Source organism: Anoplopoma fimbria, chromosome 22 (assembly GCF_027596085.1).
Source record: "Anoplopoma fimbria isolate UVic2021 breed Golden Eagle Sablefish chromosome 22, Afim_UVic_2022, whole genome shotgun sequence".
Lineage (NCBI taxonomy): Eukaryota > Metazoa > Chordata > Actinopteri > Perciformes > Anoplopomatidae > Anoplopoma > Anoplopoma fimbria.
In genome coordinates, this window is record NC_072470.1 from 11,756,189 (window position 1) to 11,769,735 (window position 13,547).

The window sequence follows — 13,547 nt, forward strand, 5'->3', positions numbered from 1 at the left end:
AAATCACAGAAACACCTATTGAGGAATCTGACTTTTATTAGAAAACCCCCGTAGGTCATGTAGACACCTTCATCTCATTTTATAAACTTAAGTTGCACAAGTAGCCGGCTAAGGTGGAGCCTTTTAGCTTTCATTCAAGGTGGCTGGACTACTATTTACTGCAGTCCACTATACTCAAGGGTTAAGGTTTGATTTCAGAGGGGAATGTGTATGTTTGAGAACACAGGCCTTGATTACGTCATTTTTTGGCGCTTGTGCTTCGCCCCGGCTTCACTACAGCGAGCATTAACTAAGCTTATGTAAATTACGTAAATTAGTTATTGCTGGTTACTTAAAAAGATACTTATTTAACATAACTAATTTGAACCCTAAACCTAACCAAGTCGTTTGGTATGGCCACAGACCGAGTGGCCATATTTTACGAGTTTGAAGTGAAAACATGTTGGTTTAATCTTACTAAAAACCACGTTTCATTTATGGAGGCATGATATGTTATGATTGATAATGTAGAAAAGAACATCTTAAACATCAATATGCCAGACCTGATCTTTGATTGATCCAGTTTTGGGCCTAATTTTAAATAAAGATATCGTGATTGTTATTTTAAACCCCTAAAACATGCAGCAGAGGTTGCAAGATATTGTTTTAAACCCTGAGTACTGTCCACAAATTTTCCTCTCAGGCTGCCATTAGCACTAGCAAAGTCTGTGTTTTTAGACAGGAATTTGTATAACCTGTGTTGGTAAAAGAGATTCATACTTATTGTGAAATCAATACGTCAATCATTTCATAGTCTAACTCATGATAGTAGGATGACATTCAAGGACGCTATCAGACAATGGGCTGTCTCCCAGTATGAGGAATCAATTTGTTGTTGTGTGCATGTAAACATAGCCGCCGAAGATGACTATTGATAAACTGGATCAGTGTATCTACTGATAAGTTAAGGGCCTCGTTTCTATAATAGCAGACTGGTGTCTCCTTGTTTACAGTGAATGTCAGAGATCGTGCCCTGCACCCATCTAATCAAGAGTTGTTGGGTGGAAGTCATGGGTGAAATGCTATGTCTGGGTGTAAAAATGGATGAAGAAGCAAATGTAATAACTTCCATACAGATATTATGGGGATATAAAGCAGGTGATGGCGCAATTTTTTTTGCTTTCATCGAGCAAAAACCTCTTCATGTTTTCTCTCTGTGTGGTGATTTACTTTCCTAACCCCATGACCTCCATTCTCCCTTCAAAACTTGCTCTGCAATTTCAAGTCAAATGTAAAATAAGAATTCTCCAGCGTCTCGTCAGTGCTCTGCATTGTCACATATTTACCGTGGAGCTGTCAAACAGCCCTCCCTCCCAAAAATAGGATCCAGGCTGGCTCCCTCGCCACTTTAACAAAATGTAGAACTGTGCAGCCGCCGCACGATTCATGCAGCCGTCAGAAGTCCATGTATTTTATATAAACTGACAGGATGATGTTTACCACAGAAAAAATCATTTACTCTGTTGTTGAAGAACTCTGCCTGTCATTTCAACAGCATTGCTTCTACAATTAGCTAATTTAGGTTTATTAACAACTGAGAGTTTTTGCGGCTAGAAGAAGATTTTGGTAACATGTTGGATTACAACCAGCATATTACAGTATAAATCTGTAATATATGTATAGGGTGTGCATACCATACACTAGGTACCTATAATAGGATAACTATGTACAAGAAAAGATAAAAAGAGAGGTTACCAATACTGCTAAGTTATGTTATCATTCATTTTGAAACAAAAATGTACACTAAATATACTGCCATCAGCTGGTTAGCTTTGCTTAGCTTAGCATGAAGACTGGAAACGGGGGAAGAAGCTAGCTGAATAACAAAATCTACTTTCCAGGACCTCTAAAGCTCAGTAATTGACATGTTTGATTGCTAACCCATTCCATTTTGGAGCAGATCTGGATCACAGGGCAAATACACAGGTTATTTTTCACTAATCAAAAAAGCCTTGGCAGGGTCTGCGCTCACTGATTGCCCTTTTTGTTTATTGTCAATGGTACCCTGAATGTACAAAATATTTACACTGTAATTTGTAGGCTGTAATGTAAGGAGTTACTAAAGAATAAAGGACGGGCAAAATGTGGTAGAGATTAAAGTCACTTAATCTCACTTTACAAGCCTTTTCAGGCTGACATAAACCTCATGCTGTAAATTCACAGTGTATATTCTACTAAGTAGTATTGAACTGGTGGATGTTATACTAAAGTAAGATTTTCTGAGAGGAACTTCAAGGCCTTTATGTGATTTTTTTAGTGACTGGATGTCAGCCATCATTTTATTTAGCACTGAGAGAAAACAGAAACAGTGCTCAATGTTACAGACATCATTCCATTAGCCATACCAACTATATGGGTCAGCGGCTGCCTCTCAGCATGCGACCCTGCTCTTCAGTATTTTATCAGTTTGAAAGATGTCCCGGCTTCACCGGTTCAGTGGTGGGGCTCCGATTAATCAGTGTTCAGCTGTGTTGGGTCACCGGATTTTCTGTTTCAGGTCGAGGACGAAGCACTTTGTGTCACAGAGTGAAACAAAAGTCCTGAAACAATGACAAGGAGCTGTAATAGAGATCATCACCACCAGTGTGATATATAAGATATGGCCGCTACTGTATTAAATACTGTATGATCACAGCTTAGTGAGGGTGTTTTTGCTACCTAGAAACGTCCCTGTGCTTTGGTGGTGTAGAGGAGCCTTAGGCACTAACGCTGTAACAGACCTGGGTTAAATAATACAGGAACCATTCCCAATATCCCCATATATATATCTATATATAGGGATATTCAAGGTACAGTGTGTAGCATTTTGGGGGATCAGTGGAATATAATATTCCCAACTATATTTTCATTAGTGTATAATCACCTTTGCTTTCGTTAGCTTAGAATGAGCCCTTTAGAGGGAGCAGGTCCTCTTCATGGAGTCCACCATGTTTCAACCGTAGTAGCCCACAACGGACTAACCAAGCATTGAGTACATTTACATGCACACTCATATTCTACTATTGCTTCGAATATGACAATATTCCCAATTTTGAAATGGCTCAAGTAAACATAATATTCTGTTCGGATATTTTGAATTAGGCTTTATTCAGCATGGTCCATTTTCTGATTAAGACATGTGGGATATGCCAATATTATTTTTGTTTTAGGAGCATTTTTTGGACATGTATACACGTCCTCTTTCCTGTTTTACGACCAGCTCTGTGCGGGGCAGACAAAGGAACTAGGCAATAGTTTGCAAAACTGGAGTAGTGATGCATGCCCAAACGAAAAGCTCACCTTTCTGGTAGGAAAGAGAAACACACCTTCTTTAAGCATGATGAAGAACTTGGATATCAACAGGTTTTTGGATATGCGCAAATATGGCAATGCCGACCTTTTCAAGAAGAACGTTGAAGCAATGAAAGAGGTAGGGTGTGTTCGCACAGTCAAACAAGTCCGCCACTGATGGAAAAACAAAACAAAACAAAACATTTTGCCGTAAAGAAGAAAAAAGACACAATACATTAGCCATGTAAACAGCTTATTAGGAATATTGGCTTTTCGAAATAAGGGCAAAAAAATGAAATACTTGGTGCATGTAAATGTAGTCGTTGGATCTAGAGAGCCTTTGTGTTACCCGAAAGCCAATGTAGCCCTCTAACACGCTGCCGTCTGACCTACGTTGCTTCCTAAAGTTGTGTTATTATGGAATTTTTATTATTAATGGGAGGTCTAAATATCAATTGAATATTTTCTAAATCTACCATTAGTTTGTATGTGTTTTTTTCACAGCAGCAACTCTGGAACTGATATTTGAAATATTGAAAATTCTGTTGATTTAGAGTGTTGTAAGTCTGAATTTACCTGACACACAAATAAACACTCTAAAAGGAGTTAAATCCCGACAGATCAAAGATTTACAGCTTCAGCTGCCGTTACTATGATATATTTTATTCAAGATTCAAAGAGACAACAAAATACCCTAACTTCCTAGCTGTTGCCTACAGGAACGAGCAGATGCAGTTAAAGTCGCGGCGTGTTTTGGTTTCTTAATTAGGTGCCTGAATCAATGTTGTGTCAGATGTAATTATGGGATTCCAAACGACAATGCAAATATGTTTGTGCTCAGTTTCAGGAATGACCTACATGCTTTGATTTTTAATGAAGCACTTCAATGTGGTTCTTGGTAAATTAGATTATTTGTTTTGAGGCCCCTCAGTGTCATTTCTATGGGGAGACACACACACTAACACAACTCCCCTTTATTACGTCATATACCTGTTATATGTGGCCCCAAGGTGTCTGACCCACGCTGGTTCCTTGTATGTTTTAGCCCAGCTCTGACTCCTAGTTATTAGCATTTGTTTGGTTATTATTTTACTGATGAAAAGTAGAGGCTTGCAAACAGAGACAGCTCTGTTTTATGCATCATCTCCCAGTAGACTGGAGCGAAACACTGTCTAATGATGTGCATAGGGATTTAGAAAGTGTGTATGAATGTGTGTGTGTGTGTGTGTGTGTGTGTGTGTGTGTGTGTGTGTGTGTGTGTGTGTGTGTGTGTGTGTGTGTGTGTGTGTGTGTGTGTGTGTGTGTGTGTGAATGACAGTAAGAGTGTGTGTGTATGTGTGTTGGCATGTTTTAGATGCCATTGTAGAGATGTCAGTAATCAGCATTTATCTCTTTGTACGTTGGCACATTAAAGCACTGAACAGAACGTCTCCGGCTCACTCTCCGTCTCATTTTGTTGTCATATCCTCTGTCTTTTGTCCTCTTTTTTTATCAGCTCTGACATGATTACTCTGGTGCCTATTTCACTTTTAGTGTTATCTTACACAACCAGAGAGGTTGTTATCTAAATTAAGCACAATATACACTATAAGAATGCACTGTAGGTTCTGTGTATGCTGAGTTAAAGTTGTCAGAAAGTGCAATAGCATGCTGAAAAAGGAAAGCCACCACTAAGGTAGAATTAATCAAGTGCACCCAAGGGACTAACTATAATAAATCTAGGTCGTGATATTCTCGTTGGTATCTTTATTTTTTTTTAAATGGTGTATTCTTTCTGACCCTATTATTCTGGTTATGTCATTGATAGATTTTGAGGTGTAAATTCTGTATGAATGCTATTAGCTGCAATGTCCGATTTTATGCTGATGACACAATCTTGTTTGCCATTGGCTGAACTGCAAACCAGGCTTTCCCAGGTTACAGTCTGTCTTCATCGACCTGCATTAAATAACACAACACAACAATGGAAATCAAAATGATACAGTAAAACATAATAAATACCTAAGTAACATTAACACTTCGTTACATTGTTCTACAGAGCTCATTTTTATTTCAGAACAGACCTTGTTGTCGCTTTATAACAGAAAAATCACTACACAATACACTGGATTATAAACATATGCTGTATGCTAATGCTGCTACCGGTAACCTTACATACATTTAGCACAGATGTTGTAGGAGATTAACACAAGATGCCATATGTCATATTTGCAAGTTTTTACTCAATTTCAAAATCTGGAAAAGGAAATTTGAATTGAAGCATGTTTCCTTCGACTACTGTTAAATAAGGAGTAGTGGGGCCTATTCTCCGTTTGGATGCCATTAAAAAAATGCAGAAGAAGTGGGCGCAACAAGATGACAAAGGTAAAGTAGACTTTGTAACAATATTTCCCCTTTTTTATGCACAAATTGATAATGTGCATAAAAACAGGTTGTAAAAGGGTACTGAAAAATGTATTGAACCTAATGCAATGATTGCATTGTTCGTAACTCCAGCCACGAAACAACTCCATTCCGTCGAACTTTCCCTTTACAGCTTTTGTCACCCTACTAGCCAGACGCTCAAGTTGAAATCTTCACTACCTCCTTCACACACACACACTATCCACACAGTGGATAGGGGAAGTACTTTATTTAGTCAAACTGGAGAAGTTAGAGCATAATAAGGTAATGTCTGGGAACATTTTACAAGATTTCGGACCCGTACTTTGTGTATATACGAGAGCTGGACTTCCCATATGGATGAATTAAAAATAATTGCTCATAATTGACAGCTTTCTTTCATTTTATATCCTTAGTCTTGGGTTGGAAACTGCTTTTGGTTTGTGTTTGTCCTATCTTGGTCCTGTCTTACCACTTGGACTTTTGTTTTATGCTATTGCTATGACCATTCATTTGATCTATTCTATTTGGAGAATATCGATAAACAGATTGTGGAGGAAAAAAACAGGTGGATACACTTAATAATTCTATGGATTACCAATCTTCAACCCAACGGCTATTGGTTCTGATGACAATTAAGCCTCTGAGGGGCAACGGCCAGTGTTTCTTGGGTTCCTGTGTAGCCAACTGATATCTGGGCCAAGACTTCCTCCACCGTGCAGTAGTCATTGTTTACAATTTGATTAGCAAATTGAGACACGAGAATTAAGTGGATGACCGAACAGACATCGACATATGAATGCTGATGAAAAAATAAAAACAAAAAGCTTAATCCTTTTCAGATGATAGCCAATATGTTCAGTCTATTTTTCTCTCCACATGGACTATTTGCCTGCATGCATCCAATGCCTGCTCCAACATGGTCAATACTACTCGGACTTCAAACGGAAACCAGAACGCTTCCGATACCAAATTGGTTTCCCGTTGCCTGCAGATTTTTACATTCATATGCGGATAACTGTTTCTATAGATTGAAGGTTTACACCTGAACATCACTGCATCTAGGTAAGCCTGGAGGTCAGCAAAACCAAGATTTTCAGGGGGTGTTAAGTTAGTCATCAACATTTTAAGTTGATTTCAAACTGTGACATCGGATCAGTTAGCTTAACTCTTGAGCTGGAAAAGAGTGTTTTCCAGTAACACGCAAATTACTACTGGAAAGACTGCCGAACAAATTGAAGTCACTCTTTCCTCTGAAGAACTTTAGTGATATATTTAGCATAATTTGTCAATGTACAGTATGTCATTTGTTACTTGGTCTCTTTTGAAAAATAGACTTTGATCTAAATGAGACTTTCTGAAGAAAATCAACTTCTGGTTTTACAGTTCTCAGTTGTAGTTCTTGTCCTGAATGCTCTTCATTAACCAAATAAAAGTTCCATTCCTTCTGTCAAGGAAGAGATACTTTTCCCTAATTAGCTAAATGAACACTTTAGCAATATATCTTTTTCCAGTTTTTGACTAGTATGCAATCAGTGCCACCTCATAACAAACACTCCTCCTGCTAATGAAATGCTGCAGTGCCAAATAACAACATGAGGAAAGGGTCACAACAACTGTTACTGTCCCCAGCACAAAAAAAACAAAAACATTTAGCTTTTTTTAGTTTTTTCTGGCTGAGATGGCCTGTGAGTGACAAGAAGGGCTCAACAGGTTCTGAGTGAAGTGAAGTGGCGTCTGATTGCTGCTGTGACAGGCACACTTCACTGCAGGGAACGCCAAGATCTCTCCAAGAGAAAAAGATCTTGCAAAATTAGGTAACAATCGGTGTTAATGCGGCAGTTCCCTGGAGCGCAAGCCTTTTCCCAAACGTCTGTGTCGCACGGTATAATTGGACATAATGTATTGCTCTTGTCACCTAGCAATAAGACACAAACAAATAATTGTGTTTTTTTGAATGCGGATTGGCTTTAAAAACACAAATTGCTCATGAAAAGTATAATTGCTTATTCACAAAATCACAAGAAAGCAGCTATAAGACCTTTTAAAGATACATATTGGTTGATTGATCCTTCTTTAAAATAATGTATTTTATTTATAAATGTATGTATTATTATAAAATAAATTATTGAATTTTTTTCAGTATCATTATTTATCATTTATTCTTATTCTTATTTTTTTCTATTGGTATGACTGTCGGTAAGACAATACACTCTTCTTTGAACTGTAAATATGTAATTTAATTCCTATACTTTGAACAGCCTCTCATGTGGAGAGTTCTGTTTTACAAGTTTTAATTGTTAAAAGCACAATTAAAACAGTGTTTAGCAGACAGCAGAATTACTGAGGAGAGTAAGAGCTAATTTTATAGCACAGCTGATAAACGGGGAACTCCAGCAGTGAAATGGTTTCTCTACCTACCGTACTGCTGCCAAAAAACCTCTGGGAGAGTTGGAGGTCGGTTGAGGAGTACACCTTACGTCTGCCACACTCTGTGTCATTTAGCATCAAACACACAATTAGTGGGTTTCTGAATGATCTCACAATAACATAATGTATCATTTCCACCTCTTACTCCATTTATATTTTTTGAATAAACTACAGCTCTTTACTTAGCCCTTGGGGAGATGTCTTCCGAAAACATCTTTCCAAGACTCACTGGCCTAGTTTACAGTAGAGATTCCTACTGTAGTCCCTAACCTGTGCTCAGACTGCCCCCTGCTGTCCACACTCTGCCATGAGCACCCAGAGCCAAGTACATCAGAATGTACTGTGTTCACACTATAAGAATCACAAACATACTCCAAAATGACACTGTTTTCCCAAAATGCAACACTGAAAATGGAAAAGAAAGCGCTCTCTCAGCTATACAACTTAAATCAGTTGCAGATGATTGAAAGCTTCAGAAAGATCTTGGAAAACATGAAACATAATAAAATAAAACAATAATGAATAAATCCTTAAAAATAAATTTATTGCGTTTGTGAAGTTTTAATTGGCACAAGCATTTAAAAGTCGCAGTGTTGCAGCAATCAGAGCTTAACACAATGGTAATTGCAATGTTCAATATGTTGTCTTCAAAGTTGACTATTTATATCGCAGAATTAGACATGTCTCTCTATAATAGAAAAATAAATCTTGCAGTTTGATTGGTGTCAAATGAATGTCGAATTATTGTCTACAAACTGTACGACTAAAGAGACATATACTGTATACAGTTAATATGTAGTATGGAATTTAACACAGCAAGGCCAATCTGTAAGAAAGTGTTGTTAGGAAATTAGGGCCTGATGTTCATTAACTGTAAAAATGGCCTTCTTAGGTTGATGGGAATTGTCTTGGGTGAGCTCTCACATATAAGTACACCGAGACACAGATGGTGGTAAAAACGTAAGAGAATAAAACTTTTATGCATAAATTAATGATAAAAAATGCATTGAACAGCAATCCTCTAGAGGTGCACCATTATGCACCATTGTAAAGACTACCATCTTATGAACAAAATTGGAAAAAAAAGCAGTGAGGCCTATCGTGAATGCACACAGTATATAAATATTATAAATCATTTTCATACTTCCATCGCATGTGGCCCCACCACAGCTGTTACAAACCAGCACCAACGGATAGGTTCAGTTCCCCAAAAGACTAACAACACACATATTACGATAAACAGATAAAGTCTCATTCAGTGTGTACATTCTGTATATGAATAATTTCAATCTCCTTTCTTTGGGGTAAATAGGGGGGGGTATACAATAATACTCGCCACAGTGTGGGATGGCAGAGCAGGTGTGTTTGATCAGAATTAAATATATAACCACGAACAGTACAAGAGACAACAGCTGGGAACCATGGTTTAATACAATTCATCTCCATATGTTTTATACATTAGTTTACCATACATTTTATCCAGGATTTTACTCTCCAAAATCCCAAATAAGTCTAACTGAATTCCTCGTATTGGAGACAAAGGAAAAATATGTTTTTAATGCAAAGCCCCCATAACATACAAACATGACATGCCTATATTCTGTCACCTTCATCAAATATGCAAGCTCAGTTTGTGGAAAAGGGAAATCACTACTTTGCTACAAATTGAGGTAGGAAAAAAAGTAAAAAGATATACTTAAAGATTATTAAAACCCCTGAATATGTCCCTTTTCCCCTTGACCTCCTGTGGTTTAACTTCTTACCCTGCTGCAGGTGATCGGCGCATTCCATGACGTATCCGCAGGGCGTGGTTTCAGGTGTAACAAACTTTCGATTTGAGACCATCAGTGTAAAAAAAGGTTTCAATTTACCAAAGAATGCCAATGCCAACAAAACACACATGTATATATTAATTTAATGAGTTCCCCTTTATATCGCCAAGTGGAGCAGCTGAACTACAGGAGTTCTCCCCCCCACCACCACCACCAGCGCACCAGCTCTCCCTGTCCAGACAGCAACTCCAGACCGTCGGCTGCTTGGGATGCCAGTCCGTGCCGAGGTTTCTTTTTTTGGAACACATGCAGCCCTGGGAGTCTGTGTTCCCAGAGCCGCGCCTGGATCCATCACACCATCATATCTAATAATAGCAACGCCAAGGCTCATAAATGCGCAGCGCGTCGTGCGTAATGGAGCCATTACAGTAACGAAGCCCTATTTTCTGAAGAGCCAAGGAATCCAAAGTGGCTATATCCGTTTATCAGCAGATCTAATATTAGCCAGTGTGTATCATAATGTCAGTTTCTATTTTACAATGAAGTTCATCTATCTATCTTTCCGTATGGCTCAAAACCCTGTGAACCAAATCCACGGGCGTCAAGGTGATCCCCTGAGCTCATGTGGGTTTTGGGAGGAATCGTGCTGCCTGGAGGAAAATAATACTCGGGCATGGCCCTGTCACGTGACCACCACCCACAGGAGGTCAGACTGGTTGACTCACCTTGATATTTAGCGCTTAACTCACCGTCCCCGTGCGCAAATGAACACCCATGCGTCCGCTTGGTGTCGGGTTTTACGCATGGCGTCCGTCAAACGGGACTGTGGGGCCCGCGGAGACCACCTCCTAGCATCCTTCTATTTAGAGGTGGGAATGCTCCAACCCCCCCCCCTGCACACCTGCTCCGATCTGTCTCTCCCTGTCCGACAGGCCGGCCGGTCCTCCTCCCTGTCTTCGTCCTCCCTGTCTTCACCCCGAGCTCGGTTCTCTTGTCACCATCGTGCACTCGTACCTTTTGGCTGTTTTGTTCTGGATTTGTACTTTTGGTCTCTGTCCCACCTTCTGGTCGATTCGACTTGTCCATTTTAGTCACCAACCACCCCCCACCCCCCTTTATACAACTTTTTTTACACCCGACGCCCCTGTTATCGATGGCGGAGGCTGTGCGCCCCGAGGACTACTGCGACGAGCCGGTGGAGGACGAGTTTGGAGAGATCATCAAGTGTCGATCTGGTAGGAGATCAAAGCTTTCCTCGTGAGATAGTGAGATAGTGAGAGAGAGAGAGAGAGAGAGAGAGAGAGAGAGAGAGAGTGAGAGTGAGAGAGAGGACAGGTGTGTGCGTTGCTGTATGTTTGTCTGAGGGGACAGAATCTTGTGTATGTAATACTAAAGACTCCACTGAGGATGATCAGTACCACTGACAACACTGAAAACACTAAAATCACTAAAATAGGAATAATATGCTATTCAATACTGTTCAAAAGTTATGAATCTGCTGCCACAAAAGCTTGAAGGGTTCTTGTCAAAGGTCTGAGACGGGCCTGGCCGATACGGCATACAGTCTATGGTGACAGCGCGTCTACTTCTGATGTGGCCAGAGAGCCTATCACAAAAATGTCCGCGAAGCAGTGAACCAATCACGTTGGAGGGGGGTTAAAAACCCATTGTTGTCAAATATTTTCTGTCAATTTGTGTCAAGCAAAAGCCAAGTTCGCTCTGAAAATGGCCGGGAAAAAATGCACAGCTAAGCGGAAATATGAAGACGAACACAGGGCGTTTTTAATAAAGTGGGAGAGTTTATATTTTTTTTGTACAAACATACGTTTTCTACCCTGAAACACGTGACATCGAAGCATCGACAAGAGTAAGTTTTCACATATTCTGTTATTGGACACTATTGTAAATTGTCATATTTGTGGACTTGATTGAACTGAGTGTGTGTGAGACAGTGCACACAATGTTAATTGTTGACAATGAATGGCCTCTAGTCTTAGTACTGGTAGGAGAGGTTTAAGTCCATTTCTGTCAATACCATGTTGATGTGTTACTTTTGCAGTAAATCTGGATTAGCAGAGGTATGTGTGTGTGTCTCTTTGAGTGAGGGTGTGTGTGTGTAAGAGCATGTTAGGTGTGTGTCTGTATGAAGGTGTGTGTGTGTAAGAGGACGTTAGGTGTGAGAGTGTGTGTGTGTGTGTGTGTGTGTGTGTGTGTGTGTGTGTGTATGAAGGTGTGTGTGTGTGTAAGAGGACGTTAGGTGTGTGTCTGTGTGTGTGTGTCTGTGTGTAAGAGGACGTTAGGTGTGAGAGTGTGTGTGTGTGTGTGTGTGTGTGTATGAAGGTGTGTGTGTAAGAGGACGTTAGGTGTGTGTCTGTGTGTGTGTGTGTGTGTGTGTGTCTGTATGAAGGTGTGTGTGTAAGAGGATGTTAGGTGTGTGTCTGTGTGTGTGTGTGTCTGTATGAAGGTGTGTGTGTAAGAGGACGTTAGGTGTGTGTCTGTGTGTGTCTGTATGAAGGTGTGTGTGTAAGAGGACGTTAGGTGTGTGTCTGTGTGTGTCTGTATGAAGGTGTGTGTGTAAGAGGACGTTAGGTGTGAGAGTGTGTGTGTGTGTGTGTGTGTGTGTGTGTGTGTGTCTGTGTGTGTGTGTGTGTCTGTATGAAGGTGTGTGTGTAAGAGGATGTTAGGTGTGTGTCTGTGTGTGTCTGTATGAAGGTGTGTGTGTAAGAGGACGTTAGGTGTGAGAGTGTGTGTGTGTGTGTGTGTGTGTGTCTATGGGAGGGTGTGTCTGTGAGTGTGTGTATGTCAAGTATTGTAAATGTTTATATTTTCATTCTGTATGTGTGTGAGAGAGAGGAAGAGAGTGACGGAGGCACAGAGAAAGGCTGGGAGCAAAAGAGAGGAGGCTTCTGCCTCTAGCAAAGAGGATGTTGATACGGGGCATTAGCAAATCTAAAAACAGCTGAGCCCTGTGACCTTGTGCTGCTGCTTGTCGGAATAACACAGTGAAGTGAACTCTGGAGAGGTCCATTTTCTGGTGTGAATGCCATTTAAACCAATCACATACCATTTTGTAAGTTCATTTTATCTTCCTGTTTTGGTGACTGGTGAACTAGTAGCCTATTAGCGTGTTTGTTACCATTACCATCAGGATCTTAACTAATGCTCAGTCTACGGGAAGCAATTTGTGGTTCAGTATCATGTCCTCAAGGATACTTCGACATGCTGACTGGAAAAGCCGGGGATCGAACCGCCAATCTTTCGATTCATGATCGACCCACTCTGTCTGAGCCCTATCAGAATTAGAAAATGGATCACCAGATTTTTTTCTTCTCACTTGGCACTTAGGGTTTCCATATTCCTGCATTATTACGTGTTCATAGTTACCATATAACACTTAAACCTATCTTGTGGCGATGTGGCCGAAACTTCTTCCGAGGTGAACTGAAACTTCTTCCGTGCGCCAAGTGTGTAGGAGCTAGGTTGGCCGACGGGAAAAACATGAAAATGCGAAGGGCCTTGTCTAAAATAAGATTTTGGTTTGTCTGTTCTGGGCTACTGTAGAAACATGGCGGTCGTTTCTGTGAAAAGGACCCGCTCCATATCTCGAGATAAAAGTCTAAGGTAACTTAAAAGGAAAATATTCTTATCTTCAGG

General features: G+C 40.1%; 1 protein-coding gene across 1 annotated transcript in view; it reads left to right on the forward strand.

Moving 5' to 3' along the window:
- The first annotated feature begins 11,046 nt into the window (after positions 1–11,046).
- The window catches only part of LOC129111489 (dystrophin-like), a 213,042-nt gene continuing 210,541 nt past the window's right edge, over positions 11,047–13,547 (forward strand). The window contains exon 1 of the mRNA XM_054623459.1: positions 11,047–11,128. Coding sequence (XP_054479434.1) covers positions 11,047–11,128 — 82 coding nt within the window. The remainder of the gene's footprint in view (positions 11,129–13,547) is intronic.